The 22,182-nt window shown below is 65.6% G+C and overlaps 3 protein-coding genes across 3 annotated transcripts; 2 read left to right on the top strand and 1 right to left on the bottom strand.

The window, feature by feature from the left end:
• Nucleotides 1-261: 261 nt before the first annotated feature.
• On the bottom strand, nt 262-15,167 carry ARHGEF1 (Rho guanine nucleotide exchange factor 1; the record flags this gene model as incomplete). The annotated part of the gene is made up of 29 exons (XM_079332995.1): nt 15,122-15,167; nt 14,781-14,827; nt 14,286-14,369; nt 14,074-14,187; nt 13,724-13,822; nt 13,564-13,606; nt 13,214-13,319; nt 12,999-13,139; nt 11,778-11,807; nt 11,572-11,674; nt 11,414-11,501; nt 10,928-10,966; nt 10,431-10,604; nt 10,253-10,349; nt 9,937-9,948; nt 9,583-9,711; nt 9,074-9,231; nt 8,118-8,264; nt 7,962-8,044; nt 7,352-7,477; nt 7,157-7,271; nt 6,092-6,192; nt 5,615-5,692; nt 4,328-4,403; nt 3,528-3,695; nt 2,531-2,618; nt 1,926-2,033; nt 1,032-1,090; nt 262-332 (listed from the first exon to the last, which is right to left on the bottom strand). Coding segments are annotated over exons 2-29 (2,664 nt in total), but the record flags the coding sequence as incomplete, so codon positions are not given.
• Nucleotides 15,168-16,282: 1,115 nt separating this feature from the next.
• Nucleotides 16,283-19,459, top strand: CD79A (CD79a molecule; the record flags this gene model as incomplete). The annotated part of the gene is given in 6 exon segments (XM_079332997.1): nt 16,283-16,451; nt 17,094-17,537; nt 17,603-17,721; nt 19,177-19,245; nt 19,345-19,422; nt 19,424-19,459. Coding segments are annotated over 6 exon segments (837 nt in total). The 5' UTR covers nt 16,283-16,360.
• Nucleotides 19,460-20,885: 1,426 nt separating this feature from the next.
• On the top strand, nt 20,886-21,855 carry PRR19 (proline rich 19; the record flags this gene model as incomplete). Its single annotated transcript, XM_079332996.1, has 4 exons — nt 20,886-21,390; nt 21,452-21,583; nt 21,688-21,744; nt 21,821-21,855. The coding sequence occupies 4 exons, from the start codon at nt 20,886-20,888 to the stop codon at nt 21,853-21,855; spliced, it is 729 nt and encodes a 242-aa protein (XP_079189122.1).
• Nucleotides 21,856-22,182: the final 327 nt, after the last annotated feature.

Consider the following 22,182-nt stretch of genomic DNA (forward strand, 5'->3'; position numbering starts at 1 on the left):
GGGGTCTCTGCTCCTGCTCGGGGGGGGCGGGGCCGGGACCCCCCCCCAAATCCGGCTCGGGGGGGAGGGGCGGGGCCAGGAGCCGCCGCAGCGCCGAAACTGGGGGGGGAGAATGGGGGGGTTAGGGGGGATCGGGGGGGGGGTCCGGGGAAGGTTTTTGGGGGGATCTCGGGGGTCTCACCTCTCTGCAGGGCAGCCGCCGCCAGCCCCGCCCCCTCGGGGGGAGGGGGGAGCCCCCCCAGCGCCCCCCGCCCCCCCCCGCTCGGCCTCGCTCTTCTCGGGGGGGCCCCCCCCAAACTCGGTGCCCTCCACGGCCCCGTCCTTGTCCCGCTCTGGGGGGGCAGGGTGAGACCCCAAAAAACACCGGAGCACCCCAAAAACACACAGGGCACCCCAAAATACCCCAAAACACACAGGGCACCCCAAAATACCCCAAAACACACCCAGGAACCCCCAAAACACCCCAAAAACACACAGGGCACCCCAAAATACCCCAAAACACACAGGGCACCCCAAAACAGCCCCAAAAACACACCCAGGAACCCCCAAAACACCCCAAAAACACACAGGGCACCCCAAAATACCCCAAACACCGGGACAGGGCACCCCAAAACAGCCCAAACCAGCCCCAAAAACACACCCAGGAACCCCCAAAACACCCAAAAAAAACCACACAGGGCACCCCAAAATACCCCAAAACATACAGGGCACCCCAAAACAGCCCAAAAAACACACCCAGGAACCCCCAACACACCCCAAAAAACACACAGGGCACCCCAAAATACCCCAAAACACACCCAGGAACCCCCAAAACACCCCAAAAAACACACAGGGCACCCCAAAACAGCCCCAAAAACACACAGGGCACCCCAAAACCACCAGGAACCCCAAAAAAACCATCCAGGAACCCCAAAATCCCCCCGGGACACCCCAAATCTCTCCCAACACCTCCCCAAGACCCCCAAAATCCCCTCCCAAACCACCCCAAAATCCCCCCAGCCCCCCCAAAATCCCCCCAGCCCCCCCCTCACCGTCCAGGGGCAGCGGCTCCTTCAGGGCCCCTCCCCCATTTTCGGAGGGGTCTCGGTAACTGCGGGGGGAGGGGGAGGGTCAGACCCCAAAATCCCCCCAAATCCCCCCGGGGGGGCTGCGGGGGGATTTTGGGGGTGTGGGTGGGGTCTGGGGTCTCTGGGTGTGTTTTGGGTTTTTTTGGGGTTGTTTTTGGGGTCTGTACTCACTCCAGGGGGGGCTGGGGTCTCTGGGTGTGTTTTTGGTTTTTTTGGGGTTGTTTTTGGGGTCTGTACTCACTCCAGGGGGGGCTGGGGTCTCTGGGTGTGTTTTTGGGTTTTTTTGGGGTTGTTTTTGGGGTCTGTACTCACTCCAGGGGGGGCTGGGGTCTCTGTGTGTGTTTTGGGGTTTTTTTTGGGGTTGTTTTTGGGGTCTGTACTCACTCCAGGAGGGGCTGGGGTCTCTGGGTGTGTTTTTGGGGTTGTTTTTGGGGTCTGTACTCACTCCAGGGGGGGCTGGGGTCTCTGGGTGTGTTTTGGGGTTTTTTTGGGGTTGTTTTTGGGGTCTGTACTCACTCCAGGGGGGGCTGGGGTCTCTGGGTGTGTTTTTGGGGTTTTTTGGGGTTAGTTTTGGGGTCTGTACTCACTCCAGGGGGGGCTGGGGTCTCTGGGTGTGTTTTTGGGTTTTTTGGGGTTGTTTTTGGGGTCTGTACTCACTCCAGGGGGAGCTGGGGTCTCTGGGTGTGTTTTTGGGGTTGTTTTTGGGGTCTGTACTCACTCCAGGGGGGGCTGGGGTCTCTGGGTGTGTTTTTGGGTTTTTTGGGGTTGTTTTTGGGGTCTGTACTCACTCCAGGGGGTCCGGGGGTCTCTGGGTGTGTTTTGGGGTTTTTTGGGGTTGTTTTTGGGGTCTGTACTCACTCCAGGGGGGGCTGGGGGCCCGGCCCCCCCCCCGCCCTCGCCGCCTTCCCCCGCTGCGCCCCCGGCAGCTTCAGGGACCCCGCGGTGTCACTGATGATGCTGCACCAGCTGGGGGGCACGGGGGGGTCAGGGACCCCAAAAAACACCCCCAGGACCCCCTATAAACACAGCACAACCCGACTCCCAAAATCCCCCCAAAAAATCCCCAAAATCTCCCCCAAAAAAACCCTGCAGGGACCCCCATAAACACAGCACTCCCTGAAACCCCCCAAACCCCCTCCAGGACCCCCAAATTCCCCAAAACCCCCTCCAGGACCCCCCCAAAAAACCACAGCACGTCCCAAATCCCCCTAACCCCTCCAGGGACCCCCGACCCTCCTGCCAGGACCCCCAAACCCCTCCTCAAACCCCTCCCCCGCCCCCAAACCCCTCCTCAAACCCCTCCCCCGCCCCCCAAACCCCTCCCCAAACCCCTCCCCCGCCCCCCAAACCCCTCCTCAAACCCCTCCCCCGCCCCCCAAACCCCTCCTCAAACCCCTCCCCAGCCCCCAGCCCCTCCCCAGCCCCTCCCCCAGCCCCGCCCCCGCCCCCCAGCCCCTCCCCACGTTTTCCTGTCCGCCACGCTCGGCGCCACCAGCTCGTAGATCTGCGCTCCGTTCTCCCAGCTGACGATCACGTAGAACGCCTTGTGGTCTGGGGGAGGGGAAATTGGGGGGCTCAGGGGGGTCCCCGGGACGGCTCCCCCCAAAAAAACAGCCCGGGACCCCCAGAACTGAGCCTGGGGCAGAGCAGAGTGAGCCCGGCCCCCAAAATCCCCCCAAAACCAGCACCAAAATACCTTCAAGATCAGCCCTGAAATCAGCCCCAGAATCACCCCAAGATCAGCCCAAAATACCCCAAAACCAGCGCAAAAATATCCCAAAATCAGCCCAAAAATCAGCCCAAAATACTCCAAAACCAGCCCAAAACCATCCCCAAAATCACCCCAAAACCAGCCACAAAATCAGCCCCAAAATACTCCAAAACCTCAGCAGCCTCTGTGCCCCGCAATCTCACAGCCCCTAGCCCCCCAGTCTCACCTGCAGCCCCCCAATCTCACTCTGTGCCCCTCAATCTCACTCTGTGCCCCCCAATCTCACTCTGTGCCCCCCAATCTCACCTGCAGCCCCCCAATCTCACTCTGTGCCCCCCAATCTCACAGCCCCTAGCCCCCCAGTCTCACCTGCAGCCCCCCAGTCTCACCTGCAGCCCCCCAGTCTCACTCTGTGCCCCCCAGTCTCACTCTGTGCCCCCCAATCTCACTCTGTGCCCCCCAGTCTCACTCTGTGCCCCCCAATCTCACAGCCCCTAGCCCCCCAGTCTCACCTGCAGCCCCCCAGTCTTACCTGCAGCCCCCCAATCTCACTCTGTGCCCCCCAATCTCACTCTGTGCCCCCCAATCTCAGCCCCTAGCCCCCCCAGTCTCACCTGTAGCCACCTCCCGGGTCATGGCAGATCTCAGCCCGATCACCGGGCTCAGCAGCTGCTGTGCCCCCCACTATCAACCCCTGGCCCCCCAATCTCAGCCCCTGGCCCCCCAATCTCAGCCCCTAGCCCCTGTACCTGTGGCCACCTCCCGGGTCATGGCAGATCTCAGCCCGATGACCGGGCTCAGCAGGCGGCGCCCGTCGGTGCCGGCGCCCAGCGCGCGGCTGTGGCAGCGCGGCACCAGCCGCTCCTCCTGCCGCTGCAGCAGCACCAGCAGATCGTCCAGCAGCAGCACCTGCACCTCTGCAGCCACGGCCACGCCCGGGGCGGGCGGGTCAGGGGGGACAAAATACCCCAAAATACCCACAAAACCCAAACCAAAATACCCATGAAATCCCACCCAAAATACCCACAAAATCCCACCGAAAATCACCCCACTGCAGGCGGGTCAGGGGGGACAAAATACCCCAAAATACCCACAAAATACCCCCATGAAATCCCACCCAAAATACCCACAAAATCCCACCCAAAATCACCCCACAGCGGGCGGGTCAGGGGGGAACAGAATACCCCCAAAATACCCACAAAATCCAAACCAAAATACCCATGACATCCCCCAAAATCCCCCCAAAATCTCCCCACGCTGGGCGGGTCAGGGGAACGGGGGAACGGGCCGACAAAATACCCCCGAAATACCCCAAAAATCCCACCCAAAATCCCCCTGATATCCCCCCCAAAATCCAAGTGGGTCCCTAGGGGGCTCAAAGGAACTGTGAGGTTTGGGGGAGCCCCAAAAGCCCCCCAAAATCGCCCTGAAATCCCCCCAAAATCCACTCACTCACCCCCCAAAATCTGCTCACCCCCCTGGGGTTTGGGAGACCCTCCCTGGGTTTTGGGGACCCCCCGGGATTTTGGGGACCCGCAGGTTTGCTCACCCACAGCCTTGTCGCGGGTGACGCGCCAGGTGAGCGGCCCCTCGTGCACCAGGGTGCGCTTGGTGATGTCCGTGTTCTGGGTTGGGGGATTTGGGGGATTTTGGGGGGGTGAGTTTGGTGATGTCCGTGTTCTGGGTTGGGGGATTTTGGGGGATTTTGAGGGGGTGAGTTTGGTGATGTCCGTGTTCTGGGTTGGGGGATTTTGGGGGGTTTTGGGGGGGTGAGTTTGGTGATGTCCGTGTTCTGGGTTGGGGGATTTGGGAGATTTTGGGGGGGTGAGTTTGGTGATGTCCGTGTTCTGGATTGGGGGATTTTGGGGGGTTTTGGGGGGGTGAGTTTGGTGATGTCCGTGTTCTGGATTGGGGGATTTTGGGGGATTTTGGGGGGTGAGTTTGGTGATGTCCGTGTTCTGGGTTGGGGGATTTGGGGGATTTTGGGGGGGTGAGTTTGGTGATGTCCGTGTTCTGGGTTGGGGGATTTTGGGGGATTTTGGGGGATTTTGGGGGGGTGAGTTTGGTGATTTCCGTGTTCTGGGTTGGGGGATTTTGGGGGATTTTGGGGGGGTGAGTTTGGTGATGTCCGTGTTCTGGGTTGGGGGATTTTGGGGGGATTTTGGGGGGTGAGTTTGGTGATGTCCGTGTTCTGGGGTTGGAGGATTTTGGGGATTTTGGGGGATTTTGGGGGGGTGAGTTTGGTGATGTCCGTGTTCTGGGTTGGGGGATTTTGGGGGATTTTGGGGGATTTTGGGGGGATGAGTTTGGTGATGTCCGTGTTCTGGGTTGGAGGATTTTGGGGGGTTTTGGAGGGGTGAGTTTGGTGATGTCCGTGTTCTGGGTTGGGGGATTTGGGGGATTTTGGGGGGGTGAGTTTGGTGATGTCCGTGTTCTGGGGTTGGAGGATTTTGGGGATTTTGGGGGATTTTGGGGGGGTGCGCTTGGTGATGTCCGTGTTCTGGGGTTGGGGGATTTGGGGGATTTGGGGGATTTTGGGGGGGTGAGTTTGGTGATGTCCGTGCTCTGGGATTTGGGGTTTTTTTGGGGGATTTCAGGGGTTTTGGGGATGGAATTTGGAGGCAATTTGGGGGGGATATGGGGAGAATTGCAGAGGATTTGGGGGGAATTTCGGGCTGTCAGAGTCGGGATCTGGGAGCTCAGGGGGGATTTGGGGAGGATTCTGAGGGCTCAGGAGGATCTGGGGGCTCAGGGGGGATTTGGGGAGGCTCAGGGGGCTCGGGGTGAATTGGGGCAGGACCCCCAGCGCCCTCGGGGGTCCCGGGCCCCCCCTCACCTTGAACTCGCTGAGCAGCGGGTCCGTGCTCTGCTTCAGGCCGGAGAGGTCCAGGCGCCGCTGGTAATCCTTGAGCTTCTGCGGGGGCACGGGGGCACTGGGGGGGCTGGGGGCACCCCGGGGGTCCCAAGGGGGTTGGGAGACCCGGGGGGGGACAGTGGAATTTTGGGATTTTGGGGGAGAATTTGGGGATCCCGGGGGGGATTTGGCACCCTCTGCGGGTGAGGAGGGGGCGTCAGCCCCGGCTGTGTGGGCAATATGGGGGGTCCTGGGGGGGTCCTGAGGGTCCCAAAGGGTTTGTGGGGAACAGGGGGCAGGTCTGGGGGGTCTCTGGGGGATGATTTTGGGGTCCGGGAGGGTTTGGGGATGCGTGAGGCGCTGGCGCCCCCTGCAGGCGAAGAGGGGGCGTTGCAGGGAAGCAGAACTGGGGGATTTGGGGATTTTGGGATTTTACTTTGGGGGATTTTGGGTCCCTACCATGAGGTTCTCCATGTCCCGGACCTCCTGGTTGACGTGGTTGAGGATCTGGCGGCAGCACTCGGCCGCCTGCTCCACCCGCGCGCGCTCGGCCGCCGCCTCTGCGGGACGGGGCTCAGAGCCAGCCCAAACCGGCACAAAACCGGCACAAAACCAGCCCCAAACCAGCCCCAAAACCGGCACAAACGAGCCCCAAAACCAGCCCCAAAACCGGCACAAAACCGGCACAAAACCAGCCCCAAAACCGGCACAAACGAGCCCCAAAACCAGCCCCAAAACCGGCACAAAACCAGCCCCAAAACCGGCACAAACGAGCCCCAAAACCAGCCCCAAAACCGGCACAAAACCGGCACAAAACCAGCCCCAAAACTGGCACAAACGAGCCCCAAAACCAGCCCCAAAACCGGCACAAACGAGCCCGAAAACCGGCACAAACGAGCCCAAAACCAGCCCCAAACCAGCACAAACGAGCCCCAAAACCGGCACAAACGAGCCCAAAACCAGCCCCAAACCGGCACAAACGAGCCCCAAAACCGGCACAAACGAGCCCAAAACCAGCCCCAAACCGGCACAAACGAGCCCCAAAACCAACCCCAAACCAGGCACAAACGAGCCCCAAAACCGGCACAAACGAGCCCAAAACCAGCCCCAAACCGGCACAAACGAGCCCAAAACCGGCACAAACGAGCCCAAAACCAACCCCAAACCGGCACAAACGAGCCCAAAACCGGCACAAACGAGCCCCAAAACCAGCCCCAAAACCAGCCCAAACGAGCCCCAAAACTGGCCCAAACGAGCCTCAAAACCAGCCCAAAATCACCCCAATGAGCCCCCAAAATTTTCATGTTTTTCGTGTGCCCAGGTGTGTTTTTGGTGTGGTTTTTCATGTGCCCAGGTGTATGTTTTGGTGCCCAGGTGTGCTGTGCTCTCACCTGTGCACTTGGTGACGCTCTGCAGCAGCAGGGGGTACTTGGTGACACCGAGCCCCAATCCCAGCTGTGTTTTTGGTGCCCCAGGTGTGTTTTTGGTGTGTTTCTCGCGTGCCCAGGTGTGCTGTGCTCTCACCTGTGCACTTGGTGACGCTCTGCAGCAGCAGGGGGTACTTGGTCAGCCGCTGCATCTCGGTGGGGATGATGTCCTTGAGCTGCAGCCGCCGGCAGCGGGGGCGGCTCTCGGCCTCCTGGGGGCACACGGGGGACCGGGCTGTTTGTTTTGGGGTATTTTGGGGCTGTTTTGGGTGTTTTGGGCTGTTTCAGGCACCTGTATGAACTGGCTGAACCGCGTGTCCTTCCTCAGCTTGGCCTTGAGCTGCTCCAGGGCGAAGCTCTGGCGGCTGCAGAACCGCGCCGAGATCTTCTGGAACCAGCTGCCCTCGGTGCCCTCAAACTGGGGCGGGGGCACAGGGGGCAGGTGAGACCCCCAGGACATGGGTGAGACCCCCAGGACACGGGTGAGACCCCCAGGATAGAGGTGAGACACCCAGGATAGAGGTGAGACCCCCAGGATAGAGGTGAGACCCCCAGGACACGGGTGAGACCCCCAGGACCCCTCCAGGGATCCCCCCCTTTGCTCCCCATGATCCCCAGAGACCCCAGCCCCACCCTGGCCAGCAACACGTCCCCAATCTCAGCAATGACAGACCCCAGAGCCCCCCAGGACCCCCGCAGGACCCCCCAGGACCCCAGCCCCACCCTGGCCAGCAGACGTCCCCGATCTCACACATGACAGACCCCAGAGCCCCCCAGGACCCCCCAGAGCCCCCAGAGCCCCCAGCCCCACCCTGGCCAGCAGCACATCCCCAGTCTCAGCAATGACAGACCCCAGAGCCCCCCAGAGCCCCCCAGGACCCCCCCAGAGCCCCCAGCCCCACCCTGGCCAGCAGCACGTCCCCGATCTCGCCGATGATGAAGCCGCTCTCCTCCCGCCGCCTCTTGAGGCTGTCGAGGAACACGGCTGGGACAGGACAGGGGGCTTGGACCCTCCTCAAAGCCCCCCAGCTCCCCCCAGACCCCTGCCCGGGCCTCACTGTGCACTTCCACCAGGTCCTCGAGGCTGGGGAAGATGTTGGAGAGCTCGTGCTCGTCGAAGAACCCCTCGCGCAGCATGGGCTGGTAGAAGAGCTCGAGCAGCACGCGCAGCATGCGCACGTGGGCGTGCTCCGTCAGGAACAGCTCTGGAAAATGGGATTGGGGGCGTTTGGGGGGGCCTGGGGGATCCTGGGGGGTCCTGGGGGGGTCCCCAGTGGGGTCTGGGGGGTACAGGCAGCCCCAGCAGCACGCGCAGCATGCGCACGTGGGCATGCTTCGTCAGGAACAGCTCTGGAAAATGGGATTGGGGGCGTTTGGGGGGATCCTGGGGGGTCCTGAGGGGTTCTGGGGGTGCCTCAGAGGGATTTTGGGGGAGAATCAGGAAGGTCCAGCAGCTCTGGGGGGTCCTGGAGGGTTTGGGGGGCACAGAGTCGGTTTTGGGGTTCCCTCCCTGGCTGCTCACTCGGGGGTAACACAGTTGGGTTTTTGGGGTGTTTTGGGTCGGGGCTGTTCGGGCTGGTTTTGGGCTGTTCTGGCGCTGTTTCGGGGCTGATTTTGGGGTGTTTTTGGGGTGTTTCAGGCTGTTTTTGGGGCTCCCCTCACCGTTGATGACCTCCTGGCGCCGCACCTCGCGCTGGGGTAACACGGTTGGGTGTTTTGGGGCTGTTTGGGGTGTATTGGGTCGGGGCCGTTCGGGGTATTTTGGGGTGTTTTGGGGTGTACTGGGTCGGGGCCGTTTGGGGTGTTTTGGGGCTGGTTTTGGGATGTTTTTGGCTGTTTTTGGGGGGTGTTTTGGGGCTCCCCTCACCGTATGACCTCCTGGCGCCGCACCTCGCGCTGGGGTAACACGGTTGGGTGTTTTGGGGCTGTTTGGGGTGTATTGGGTCGGGGCCGTTCGGGGTGTTTTTGGGCTGGTTTTGGCTGGTTTTGGGGGGTGTTTTGGGGCTCCCCTCACCGTTGATGACCTCCTGGCGCCGCACCTCGCGCTGGGGCAGCCCCCGCAGCGCCCCGGGGCTGGCCAGCTCCCGCCAGGCCGGCGGCTCCTGCTCCAGCTCGGGCTCGGGGCGCGGCTCCTCCCGCGGCACCGGGGGCGGGGGCTCGGCGGGATCGGGGCTGCCGGGACGGCGGCGGCGTGGGGAGGGGGCCTGGGCACGGACCCCGCCCCAGAGCACACAGGGCTTCGTGCGGGAGACCCCCTGCCCTAAACCAACCCGGGGAAACGCCCCCAAAATCCCAAACTGGGGAGGGGGGTTTTATCCATTTCCGGGGGTTTTACCCAATTCTGGCGTTTCTAACCCCGATCCCGACCCCTTTTTTAACCCCTCCATCCCCAAATGGGGAGGGGGCTGTCCCCCCAGACCCACGCGGGGGGGTCCCTGCAGGGTTTTTACCCATTTCTGATGTTTTTCACCGTTTTTGGGGCTTCTAACCCCGATCCCGACCCTTTTTAACCCCCAGACCTACGTGGGGGGGGGTCCCTGCAGGTCGGCGTTGCTGCGGGAGCGGGCTGGGGGCGGAGCCAGGCGCCCCCCGCCCATTTTTTGGGAGCGGCGTCGCTCGGGGCCCCGCAGGCTCTCGGAGCGCCCCAAAATCCTGGGGGGGGGGGGGGGAGCCCAAAAAAGCCAAAAAAAGGGGGGGGGGGTGCACGGACGGGACAAGGACGGACACGGAATGGGGGGGGGGGGCATGCAGAGAGGGGGGGTCAGTGATTTTTGGGGAAGGGGCTCCGTGCAAGGGGGAGGCAGTACTTAGCTGGTGAATTTGGGGTGGGGGCAGCGCCCAGCCCCCCCCCGGGTCATGCAAGGGGGGGTCACCAACCTGAGGCGGCGTCTGGGGAGAGAATGAATTTGGGGAGGGGTCCCAAAATCATGCAGGGAGGGGTGGACGGGTGCAGGGTTAATTTGGGGAGGGGTCCCAAAATCATGCAGGGAGGGGTGAATGGGTGCAGGGTTAATTTGGGGAGGGGTCCCAAAATCATGCAGGGAGGGGTGAATGGGTGCAGGGTTAATTTGGGGAGGGGGGAGTTAATTTGGGGGGGTAATTTGGGGAGGTTAATTAGGCGGGGGTTTGAGGGGGCAGAGTTTGGGTCTGGGGGATTAACACAACCCTAAATTGGGGGGGGGGTCTCACCCACCTGTCACTCTCAGCCCCCTCCTCCAGCGCGTGCTGCTCCCCGGGGGGGGGCTCCGGGGGGGGCTCCCCCAATTCCGGGGGTCCCGGGGGGTCTGTCCCTGCAGGGGGGGGGGGTTGGGGTCAGGAGATGCAGCACAAGCCCCCTCCCCACTCCCCTCCCCAAATTAACCCCCCCTCACCTGGCTCAGGCTCGGCGCCGTCCCCGCCCGGGGGGGGCACGGGGGTCCCCGGGCCGGGGGGGATGTCGGGGGGCGCTGCTGCCCCTCCCCCAGCCCGGGGGGCGCGGGGAGCCCCCCCCTCACTGCGCTCGGCCCCCCGCGGGCCCCTCCGCTCGGGGGGAGGGGGCTTCTCGGCTGGGGGGGAGGGGCGGTCAGGGGGGCACCCCCAGATCCCCCAAAATCTCTGGGGGGTCCTGAGTGACCCCCCCCAACATCCCCTTCCCCGAAAATCGGGGACCCCCGGGTTTGGAAAGGGGGCTGGGGGGGATAATGGGCGGGTCCAATGGGTGGGGGGAGTAAATGGGGAGGGGTCCCAGGATATAAATGGGGAGGGGTCCCAGGATATAAATGGGGAGGGGTCCCAGGCTGGGGGATGGTATTTGGGGAGGGGTCCCAAGCTGGGGGTGGTATTTGGGGAGGGGTCCGGGGGTGGTATTTGGGGAGGGGTCTGGGGGTACCTTCGCCCTCGGGCCCTTTGCTTTGCCTCAACTCTGCACCTGCGGAACAAAAGGTGGGGAGGGGGCGCCTGAGGGGTGGGGGGGGGTCGACAAGGGGCCCGGGGGGTCCTGCAGGGGACTGGGGAGGGGTTTCCCCCCCTGCAGGATTTGGAGAGGGTCTCTCAGGGTTTGGGGACGGGTCTCTCAGGGCTTGGGGAGGGGTCTCTCAGGGTTTGGGGAGGGGTCTCTCAGGGTCTGGGGAGGGTCTCTCAGGGTTTGGGGAGGGTCTCTCGGGTTTGGGGAGGGTCTCTCGGGTTTGGGGAGGGGTCTCTCAGGTTTGGGGAGGGTCTCTCGGGTTTGGGGAGGGGTCTCTCAGGGTCTGGGGAGGGTCTCTCAGGGTTTGGGGAGGGTCTCTCAGGGTCTGGGGAGGGTCTCTCGGGTTTGGGGAGGGGTCTCTCAGGGTCTGGGGAGGGTCTCTCGGGTTTGGGGAGGGGTCTCTGTACTCACCGTGGGGGTCGCGGCCCCACAGCCCCGCCCCGGGCAGGATGAAGCCCCTGCGGGCCTTGGCGGGGGTGGGGGGCTCCTTCCCGGAGACCTGCAGGACAGGGGGGTCAGCAGGGTCAGGGGGGCTGGGGGCTCAGGTGTATTTGGGTCTGGGGTCTCACCTTTTTCCGGAAGAAGTGGGATTTCTGTTTCTTGCCCTCGCCCCCCCTGCCCCGGACCCCCAGGAATCTCATGTAGGCCACGATGGCGCCGAAGATGACAGAGCTGGGGGGGGAAAGGGTGAGTCTGGGGGGTCCCCAAAACCCCCCTGGCCCCCCTCGGGCATTCCCAGCCCCCCACCAGGAACTCCCCAGGGACCCCCCCTCACCTTTTCTCCTCGTCAGAAGAGATGGTGAGGCTGAGGAGAGAGAGGAGGTGAGCCCCAAAAACAGCCCAGAGACCCCCAAATCCCCCCAGAGACCCCCAAATCCGGTCCCAGGGTTTTGGGGCGGTCCCAGGGATTTGGGGCGGTCCCAGGGATTTGGGGGCGGTCCCAGGGATTTGGGGGTGGTCCCAGGGATTTGGGGCGGTCCCAGGGATTTGGGGGCGGTCCCAGGGATTTGGGGGTGGTCCCAGGGATTTGGGGCGGTCCCAGGGATTTGGGGGCGGTCCCAGGGTTTTGGGGCGGTCCCAGGGATTTGGGGGCGGTCCCAGGGATTTGGGGGCGGTCCCAGGGATTTGGGGGTGGTCCCAGGGATTTGGGGCGGTCCCAGGGATTTGGGGGCGGTCCCAGGGTTTTGGGGTGGTCAGGGAGGAGTCCCCAGTGTCGGGGAAGGCGCCCCAGGGGTTCCAGCGGGATCTCAACACCGCGAGGGGATCGCGGCGGGTTTTGGGGTTCCCCGTGGGTTCCCGGTGAGTTTGGGGTGTCCCCGGTGGGTTCGGTGTGTCCCCGATGGGTTTTGGGGTGTCCCCGATGGGTTTTGGGATTCCCGGTGGGTTCGGGGTGATCCTCGCTGTGTTTGGGGTTATCCCCGGTGGGTTCCCTCTGGGTTTTGGTGTCCCCTCTGGTTTCGTGGTCCCCCCCGCAGGGTCCCCGGTGTGTTCGGGGTCCCCCCGAGTGTTCGTGGTCCCCCCCCGGTCTCGGGGTCCCCCCCGGTCTCGGGGTCCCCCCCCGGTCTCGGGGTCCCCCCCGGTCTCGGGGTCCCCCGCGGGTTCGGGGTCCCCCCCCGGTCTCGGGGTCCCCCCCTGGTCTCGGGGTCCCCCCCCCCGGTCTCGGGGTCCCCCCCCCGCGGGTTCGGGGTCCCCCCCCGGTCTCGGGGTCCCCCCCCCGGTCTCGGGGTCCCCCCCCGGTCTCGGAGTCCCCCCCCGGTCTCGGGGTCCCCCCGGTCTCGGGGTCCCCCCCCTGGTCTCGGGGTCCCCCCGGTCTCGGGGTCCCCCCCCGGTCTCGGGGTCCCCCCCCCGGTCTCGGGGTCCCCCCGGTCTCGGGGTCCCCCCCGGTTTCGGGGTCCCCCCCCGGTCTCGGGGTCCCCCCCCCGGTCTCGGGGTCCCCCCCTGGTCTCGGGGTCCCCCCCGGTCTCGGGGTCCCCCCGGTCTCGGGGTCCCCGCTCACTGCATCTCCTCCAGCCGCGCCAGCAGTTGCTCCGCCAGCTGCCGCTCGCGGCCCGCGCTGCCCGCGGGGTCCCGGGCGCGGCTCAGCTCCAGCTCCGCCAGCTCCTGCTCGCCCGGGGTCATCCCCATCAGCCGCTTGGACCTGGGGGCACCGAGCCATGGGACCCCCGCCCCGAATCACCCCCGACCCCCCCCCCCCGGTCGCCCCCCAGTCACCTGAAGTCCTCCAGCTGCCGGCCGATCTCGGGCTCCTGGAAGCGCTGGATGTCCTGCAGGAAGCGCCGCTGGGTCTCCTCGGGCAGCAGCTCCGGCCGGGTCCGCTCTGGGGGGCGTGAGACCCCTCCCCATTGGGCACCGAGACCCCCGCCCGGTCAGCAGCCCCCCCGCTGCGGTTCGGGGGTCCCCAGAGCCTCCCCCCGCTGGGGGCTCGGGGCGTTCCCGGCCCGGCCGCGCTTCCGGCAGCGCTTCCGGGAGGGCTGGGGGCGGGGGAGGGCTGGGGGGCCCCCAAAAAGAGGCGGGGGTCGTGGGAGGGGTGAGGGTCTCACCATCCCCCGGCTGTCACTCACCCAGTTCAAACTGGACGTGGTGTGGGATGGGCACCCGCAGCAGCTGTCAGAGAGGAGGGGGTCAGGATTTCGGGGAAGGGCTTTCAGGATTTCGGGGAAGGGGTTTCAGGATTTCGGGGAGGGGTCCGGGATCTCGGGGACCGTTCCGGGGGTCTCTCACCCCCGCCTTGTCCAGGAAGAGGTGGCAGAACTCGAGGAACTGCTTCCTGCTCTCCTTGGGGTTCATCCTCCGCAACATGTCCACGTGCAGGTAGCACAGCTGGGAGGGGGAAATGGGGTGACCCCCCCGAAAATCCAACCCCCTCCGGCTCCCCCAAAAAAATCCAATCCCCCCCGGCCCCCCAAAACAACCACCTCCCCTGTTTTACCTCGGCTCCAGCCCTGCCGGCGGGAGGGGGGAACAGAGACAGAGGTTACTCCCGGGCAGCCCCCGGGGAAACGCCACCCTCAGCTCCCCACCCGCCGATTTTGGGGGTCCCGGGGGCCTCGGGAGCCCCCTCCCCATCTCACCACGGGGCAGGAGTCGAACTGGAGCACGACGTGCTGCAGGAAGGCCATGAGGGACAGCGGGTACTGCCGCAGCAGCTCCAGGCTCTGGAACTGGCTGCTCTGCTCCTCGGGGGTCTGCATTTGGGGCGGGGGGCAGCGTTGGGCGCGGGGGCGCACGGGGCTCAGCGTTCTTGGGGGCGGGGGGCTGCCCCAGGGACCCCGGCCCCACTCACGGGCTCGATTTCGTTCTCGAAGTCCTCGTCCTCGGCGCCGATGATGGCAGCGGCCGCGGGGCCGCGGGCACCCGCCGCGGGGGGCTGGGGGCGGGATTTGGGGCGCTGGGGAGACCCCAGACTCACCGAGACCCCCAGAGACCCCAACAGCCCTGAGCCCCCCAGGACGCCCAGAGACCCCGGCAGCCCTGAGCCCCCCAGCACCCCTGAGCCCCCCAGAGACCCCAACACCCCTGAGCCCCCCAGGACCCCCTCAGTCCCGACACCCTCCCCACACTCAGGGTTCCCCAGACCCCTGGGACCCCGAGAATCCAGGATGCCAGAAATCCCCAGACCCTCAGAACACCCCGAGACCCCCGGAACTCCTGATTTTGGGACCCGCGGGATTCTAAAACCCCGCACCCCTGAGCCCCCCAAAACCGCGGGGTCCCCAAGGCCCCCCGACCCCCGGGACCTCTCCCATGACCGCGGCATCGCGGGGGGGTCTCCGCTCACCCCGTTAAACCCCTCCTCCGGCTCCATCCTCCACGGGGGGGCCCCTCCTGTGAGCAGTTTGGAGGGGTCTCAGGATTTGGGGAGGGTCCCAGAGGTCCCCCCGCCCCCCCGCCGCGGTTTTGGGGAGGGGGCGGCGGCTGCGGTGCCGCACAAAGGGCCCCATTGAGAACGGGGCGGGGCGGCGGGGGCCAGGGCGGACCCCCCGAAAATCCGCTTTGGGACGGGGAGGCACTCCTGGGAATTGGGGAGGGGGTTCAGGGAGCTACGGGGGCGCTGCGGGGGGGTCGGGGGCAGTTTGGGATGGCTCGGAAACCCCCCCGACCCCCCCCCGCGCCCCGTACCTGTTTCCGCGCTGAGAAACGCTCCAGGAAATGGGGGGGGCCAAGGAGGGGCGGGGCCCAAAGGGGGCGGGGCCCAAAGGGGGCGGGGGCCGGGCCGTGTTTTGGGGCGGGAAAAGGGAAACGGGAAACGGGAAACGGGAAACGGGAAACGGGAAAAGGCGTTCCCGGGCGGGCACGGAGCGCGGAGCTGCGGCAGGAACCGACCCCCGGAACCGAGTGATGGGCGTGAGCCACGGAACCGACCCGCGGAACCGAGTGATGGGAGTGAGCCACGGAACCGACCCACAGAACCGACCCCCGGAACCGAGTGATGGGCGTGAGCCACGGAACCGACCCGCGGAACCGAGTGATGGGAGTGAGCCACGGAACCGACCCGCGGAACCGACCCGCGGAACCGAGTGATGGGAGTGAGACACGGAACCGACCCACAGAACCGACCCGCGGAACCGAGTGATGGGCGTGAGCCACGGAACCGACCCACAGAACCGACCCGCGGAACCGAGTGATGGGCGTGAGCCACGGAACCGACCCGCGGAACCGACCCGCGGAACCGAGTGATGGGCGTGAGCCACGGAACCGACCCGCGGAACCGAGTGATGGGAGTGAGCCACGGAACCGACCCGCGGAACCGACCCGCGGAACCGAGTGATGGGAGTGAGACACGGAACCGACCCACGGAACCGACCCGCGGAACCGAGTGATGGATGTGAGCCACGGAACCGACCCGCGGAACCGAGTGATGGGAGTGAGCCACGGAACCGACCCGCGGAACCGACCCCCGGAACCGAGTGATGGGTGTGAGCCGCGGAACCGATCCATGGGTGTGAAACACGGGGTGTGCCCCCCCGGACACACCCCAACGCGCCTCCACTCCAGTGCTAAAAACCCCCACGACTTTGAGACCCCTGAGACCATGGGGACACCCCCAGACCCAAACCCTGACACCCCAAACCCCCGAGAAACCCCCAGACCCAAACCCTGATACCCAAAAACTCCCGAGAGACCCCCAGACACAAACCCTGACACCCCAAACCCCTGAGACCCCAGGAAAACCCCAAACCCAAAGGGTGACATTGCAGAGCCCCCCAGAGCCCCGAGACCCCAGACTCATATCCCCACGCCGAGCCCTCCTAACCCCTCCCGCCGCGCTCCCCGGGGATTTCGGGGTGGGCCGCCCCCATTTCCCTCCCCTGGGGGCACTGGGGCGAATCTCCTGCAGGGCCCGGGCGCACGCAGCGGATGGCGGCCGCGCCCCAGATCCGGGGGATTCCCCCAAAACAGGGGGTCCCAAGCCCCCTCCTCATCTTCTGCCTCCTCCTCCTCCTCCCAGGTATCGCTGGGGGGCGGCTGGGTACTGGGGTTTGGGTCTGGGGGCTTCAGGGTTTGAGTTTGGATGTGAGGGGTTTTCGGAGTTCTGGGGTGTCAGGGTTTGGGGTTTGAGTTTGGGTGTGAGGGGTTTTTGGGGTTCTGGGGTGCCGGGGTTTGGGTCTGGGGGGTCTCAAGGTTTGAGTTTGGGTCTGGGGAGGGGCTTTAGAGGTTCTGAGGTTTGGGTCTAAGGCACACCCTGAACGAGAATCTCATTTCTGGGCTTTCGGGTTTTGGGTCAGGGTGCTTCAGGATTCCGGGGTCAGGGTTTGGGTCTGGGGGTCCCAGCCGTGCCCACCCCTAACAGGGGTCCCCAGTGCCTGTTACCCATGACCATGGGGGCCCCTGAACCCGGCAGGGGGTCTCTAGGGGACCCCAAAGCCATCGGGTGCTTCCCCCCCAAGCCACCTGTGCCAGCGCATCCCCTGGGACTCCCCCGAGCTTCCTGTCACAGCGAGAACTGAAACTGGGGGGGCTGGGGGGGACCCCGTGCCACCTGCAGGGTGAGACCCCCACCCCCGGGGCCACCTGCAGGGTCCTGAGACCCCCGCCCAGTGGAGTCTCCAGTGTCCCCCCAGCCGGGAAACTGCCCCCCGTCCCCCCGCAGGTTCCAGTTGCCTCTCCGCCAGCCCCTCGCCGTCGCCCCCCGCCCGGGACAGCCCCCCGGCGGTGTCGGTGAGCACCAAACCGGGCCCGGGCGGCTCCTGCGGCTCGGCGGGCCCGCTGGCCGTGGAGCCGGGCCCCACCTCCCGCTCCGCAGCCCCCGGCGCCCACCTGAGCATCGAGTGCCGCTTCCAGGCGCCGCCGGGCGCCCGGGCCGAGGTCACCTGGCTGCAGGTGTGCCCGCGGGGGTACCGCGGGGACGGCTGGAGCTGCCGGTGGCCGCAGGAGGTGCCGGCGGAGGGCGGGGGGCGGCAGGTGCAGCAGGAGGCGGGGGTCTCCACGCTGAGCTTCGAGAGCCTGCAGCGCAACCACAGCGGGCTGTACTTCTGCCGCGTCTGGGCGGGCGGCGCGGCCGCGCAGTCCTGCGGCACCTTCGTCAGGGTGCAGGGTGAGTGGGGGTCCCGGGGGGCGCGGGGGGCTCGGGGGGCCGCGCTGACGCTGCCGCCTCGGCAGAGCCCCTGCCGGCGTCCTTCCTGCAGCTCCAGGACGCCACCAAGAACAGGATCCTGACGGCGCAGGGGGTGCTGCTGCTGCTCTGCGCGGCGGGGCCGGGGCTGCTGCTGCTCTTCAGGGTGAGCGGGGGGACCGCGCCACAACCCCCTGCCAGGGACCCCTGACTGCCCCCTGCCCCACAAACCCCCTGCCAGGGACCCCTGACTGCCCCCTGCCCCACAAACCCCCTGCCAGGGACCCCTGACTGCCCCCTGCCAGGGACCCCTGACTGCCCCCTGCCCCACAAACCCCCTGCCAGGGACCCCTGACTGCCCCCTGCCCCATAAACCCCCTGCCAGGGACCCCTGACTGCCCCCTGCCAGGGACCCCTGACTGCCCCCTGCCCCATAAACCCCCTGCCAGGGACCCCTGACTGCCCCCTGCCCCACAAATCCCCTACCAGGGACCCCTGACTGCCCCCTGCCCCACAAACCCCCTGCCAGGGACCCCTGACTGCCCCCTGCCAGGGACCCCTGACTGCCCCCTGCCCCACAAACCCCCTGCCAGGGACCCCTGACTGCCCCCTGCCCCATAAACCCCCTGCCAGGGACCCCTGACTGCCCCCTGCCAGGGACCCCTGACTGCCCCCTGCCCCATAAACCCCCTGCCAGGGACCCCTGACTGCCCCCTGCCAGGGACCCCTGACTGCCCCCTGCCCCATAAACCCCCTGCCAGGGACCCCTGACTGCCCCCTGCCAGGGACCCCTGACTGCCCCCTGCCCCACAAACCCCCTGCCAGGGACCCCTGACTGCCCCCTGCCCCACAAACCCCCTGCCAGGGACCCCTGACTGCCCCCTGCCCCATAAACCCCCTGCCAGGGACCCCTGACTGCCCCCCTGCCCCATAAACCCCCCTGCCAGGGACCCCTGACTGCCCCCTGCCAGGGACCCCTGACTGCCCCCTGCCCCACAAACCCCCTGCCAGGGACCCCTGACTGCCCCCTGCCCCACAAACCCCCTGCCAGGGACCCCTGACTGCCCCCTGCCCCATAAACCCCCTGCCAGGGACCCCTGACTGCCCCCTGCCAGGGACCCCTGACTGCCCCCTGCCCCATAAACCCCCTGCCAGGGACCCCTGACTGCCCCCTGCCCCACAAACCCCCTGCCAGGGACCCCTGACTGCCCCCTGCCAGGGACCCCTGACTGCCCCCTGCCCCATAAACCCCCTGCCAGGGACCCCTGAGTGCCCCCTGCCCCATAAACCCCCTGCTAGGGACCCCTGACTGCCCCCTGCCAGGGACCCCTGAGTGCCCCCTGCCCCATAGTCCCAGTCCTGGTGACCCCTGAGTGCCCCCTGCCCCCATAATCCCAGTCCTGGTGACCCCTGAATGACCCCTGCCCCATAGTCCCAGTCCTGGTGACCCCAATTCCGGGTCTGGCAAACCTGATTCCTTCTTTTAGCCCCAATTCCTTCCATAAACCCCCTTCCAGGCACCCCTAAATTCCCCCCTGGCGACCCCCAGCACCCCAAATCCCCCGAAATTCCTCCCAGGTGACCCCAAACCCCCTGTACGGTTTTTTCCCCCCATTTCCAGAAGCGCTGGGCCAATGAGCAGCTCCTCCAGCCCAAGAAAATCTCCTTGGAGGAAGAAAATCTTTATGAGGTGAGCTGTGGGGGGAAAGCCCTGAGCCCCCCGAAAAGGGGCTGGGTGGGGAGGGACGCCCATCACCCCCAAACCAACCCCCCTCCCCAATTTGCGCAGGGGCTGAACCTGGACGAGTGCTCCATGTACGAGGACATCTCCCGGGGGGTGCAGCCCACCTACCAGGACGTGGGGACCCCCCCCCGCCGCCGACGGCCTCCTGGAGAAGCCCTAAAGCCCCCCCGAAATGGGGCTGGGGTGCCCAAAGCCCCCCGCGCGCCCCCCGCCCCCCCCAGGCTTTGCTGAGGGAACTCAAGGCTGCGCTGATTGAAATGAAACAATCCCGAAATTAAACTCGCCCACAGCTCATGAACTGCTAGTAAATCGTTAATGAGTCTTTAATTAAAGTTGCATATGAACAATGAGGATGAGAACTCCATTTTCTCCCCATTATCCCAAATTTCCCCCCAATTTATCCCATTATCCCCAGTTCCCCCCCCAACACTTTGCCCCATTATCACAAATTTCCTCCCAATTTATTCCAGTTTCTCCTCATTTCCTCCCATTTTATCCCGCTCCCTCCCACTTTACCCCATTATCTCCAGTTTCCCCATCATCCAAAATTTTCTGCATTTTATTCTATTTCCCCCCATTATCTACAAGTCCCCCTTACTACCCCATTCTTCTTCCTCCACCATTTCTCCTATTTTCCGTCAATTTTCTGCCAAATTGTCTCCAAATTTTCCCGCATCAATCCCAATTTTAGCCCACTGTGTCCCATTTTCTCTCACTGTCCCCATCTTCCCTCTTTATCTCCATTTCCCCCATAATTTCAAATTCTTTCTATTCTCCTTCCACTTTACCCCAGTATCAGCATTTCCCCCCAGTTCTCCCCCATCACTCCAAGTCCCTCTCGTCGTTCCTCCGCTTTCCTGGTACTTTTCCCCCTTTTTCCCCATTTCCACCCGTTATTTCCCACTCGCCTCAGCTGTGCACTTCGGGCCCGCCTTTCCCCCTCCCTCAGCGCGGCAGCCAATCAGCGCCCGAGCTGGGCCCCGCGGGCCAATGGGAGCGAAGCGCGGGAAAATTTAAATGACCCACCGGCCCAACGGCCGCCGTCACGAGCCGGGCCTGGTCCCGCCTACCGGCGCGTGAGGGGGGGGAATTGGGGAGAAGTTGGGGAAAACGGGGAGAAATTGGGGAAAATGGGGAGAAATTTGGGACAATGGGGGAGAATCGGGAGTCCTGGGGTATCCTAAGGGGGAATTTGGGTCCTAGAAAGAAATGGGGGGCTCTGGGGGGCAGGGCTGAGGGGAAAGCGGGGGTTGGAGTGGGGCCTGAGAGCCCTTGAGGGGGAATCTGAGGGGGAGATGGGGAGTCATGAGGGGAACCGGGGAGTCCTGAGGGGAACCGGGGCTCCTGGGCGCTCTGCGGGGAATCTGAGGGGGAGATGGGGAGTCCTGAGGGGAACCGGGGAGTCCTGAGGGGAACCGGGGCTCCTGGGGGCTCTGCGGGGAATCTGAGGGGGAACTGGGCACTGGGAGGCAATGACGGGGTGAATAAGGGGGTCCTATGAGCACTGTCCACGGGGGCAATGGGGATCCCGTGGGAGTGAACTCCTCACCAACCTCGCTTTCCGCACCTTTTTGCCAGCGGCCACCATGAGCCACCTCCCGGGGGTCTCCCAGCGCCCCCTCCCCACGGCCAAACCCAAGCGGCTCCGCACCAAGCGGGAGCGCAACGCGGCCAAGTTCGGCGCCAAGGCGGCCCCGGGGCGCTGCCGGCCGTGGGGGGGCCTGTCCCTGGGGAGCCCCCTGCGCCGCCCCCGGCCCGTGGTGATCACCCAGCAGCGCCTGAGCCACCGCGGGCTCTTCCATCACCAGGTGAAGTCGCTGGACGTGCGGCGCCCGCTGCCCCCCGGGCCCGGCGGGGACGGCCCGGCGCCCCCCCAGAGTGAGGAGGGGGCGGGCGGGGGGGTCCCGGCCGCGGCGCTGAAGGAGCTGGTGGGCAGCCTGGCCGCGCTGCTGAGCGGTTTCGGGGTGTTCTCGGGGCGGCAGCTGCTGAGCGAGCGGCGCCGCAGCCTGCTGGCCGCGCTGCGGAGGCACGGCCCCGGCCCCCCGGACCTGCGGCTGCTCCTGCCGCACCGGCCCCCGGCGCAGCCCCCAGGTACGGCCCCCGCCCCGAGGGGAGGGTGGGAGGCGCCGGAGAGACCCCCGCCCCAAATCAGGCGCTGTCTCCAGCAGGTCAGCGGAGCCCCCAGGCCCCCCGGCGACCCTCGGGACCGGCGGTCAGTCTGGAGGGATGGGAGGTGGGGGACCCCCCTGCCAGGACGCCCAGCCCGCTTCGTGCTGTCCGCACGGTGAGTGCCCCAAAAGGCCTTCAAAAGTGCCCCAAAATACTCCAGAAGTTGTCCTCAAACGGCCCGAAATTCACCCTTAATTGCTTCCCCTCCTCTCTCCGCAGCCGCCGCCGGCCCCCCGTCCCCCCAGCCCCATTTTCGGAGCCCGCAGGGAGCGGGAGGTGAGTCTGGGATTTGGGGCGGGGGGGCTCCCAGTCTGTTTTTGGGAGTGTTCATTGACACTCCCCCCACCCCCAGAACCCCTTTTCATGGAGTTCAGCCGAGGAGGATGAGACCCCCGGGGGGCTCACCCAGACCTGGGGTGGCGCCGGGGGGCTCCTGCCGGATCCGCCCCCGTTCTGGAGGTCCCCACAGACCCCCCAGGAGGAGGAGGAGAGGGGGGGCGATGAAAGCTGGACCCCCATCGCCCCCCCGGCCTTCAGTCCGGCCCCTCCGCCCTGGGGATGCCCCCAACCCAGAGACACTCGTGCCCCACCCCGCGCCCCCAGACCCCCTCGGGCCCCCAGAATCTGGAGAACCGAGGCCCCCTGGGACCCCCCGGATCCCTCCAGGTCCCCCTGGGTTTCCCCGGCCCCACCCCGAACCTCCCCCAACCTTCT

The sequence above is a fragment of the Erithacus rubecula genome (assembly GCF_903797595.1).
Source record: "Erithacus rubecula genome assembly, contig: scaffold_669_arrow_ctg1, whole genome shotgun sequence".
NCBI classification, from domain to species: domain Eukaryota; kingdom Metazoa; phylum Chordata; class Aves; order Passeriformes; family Muscicapidae; genus Erithacus; species Erithacus rubecula.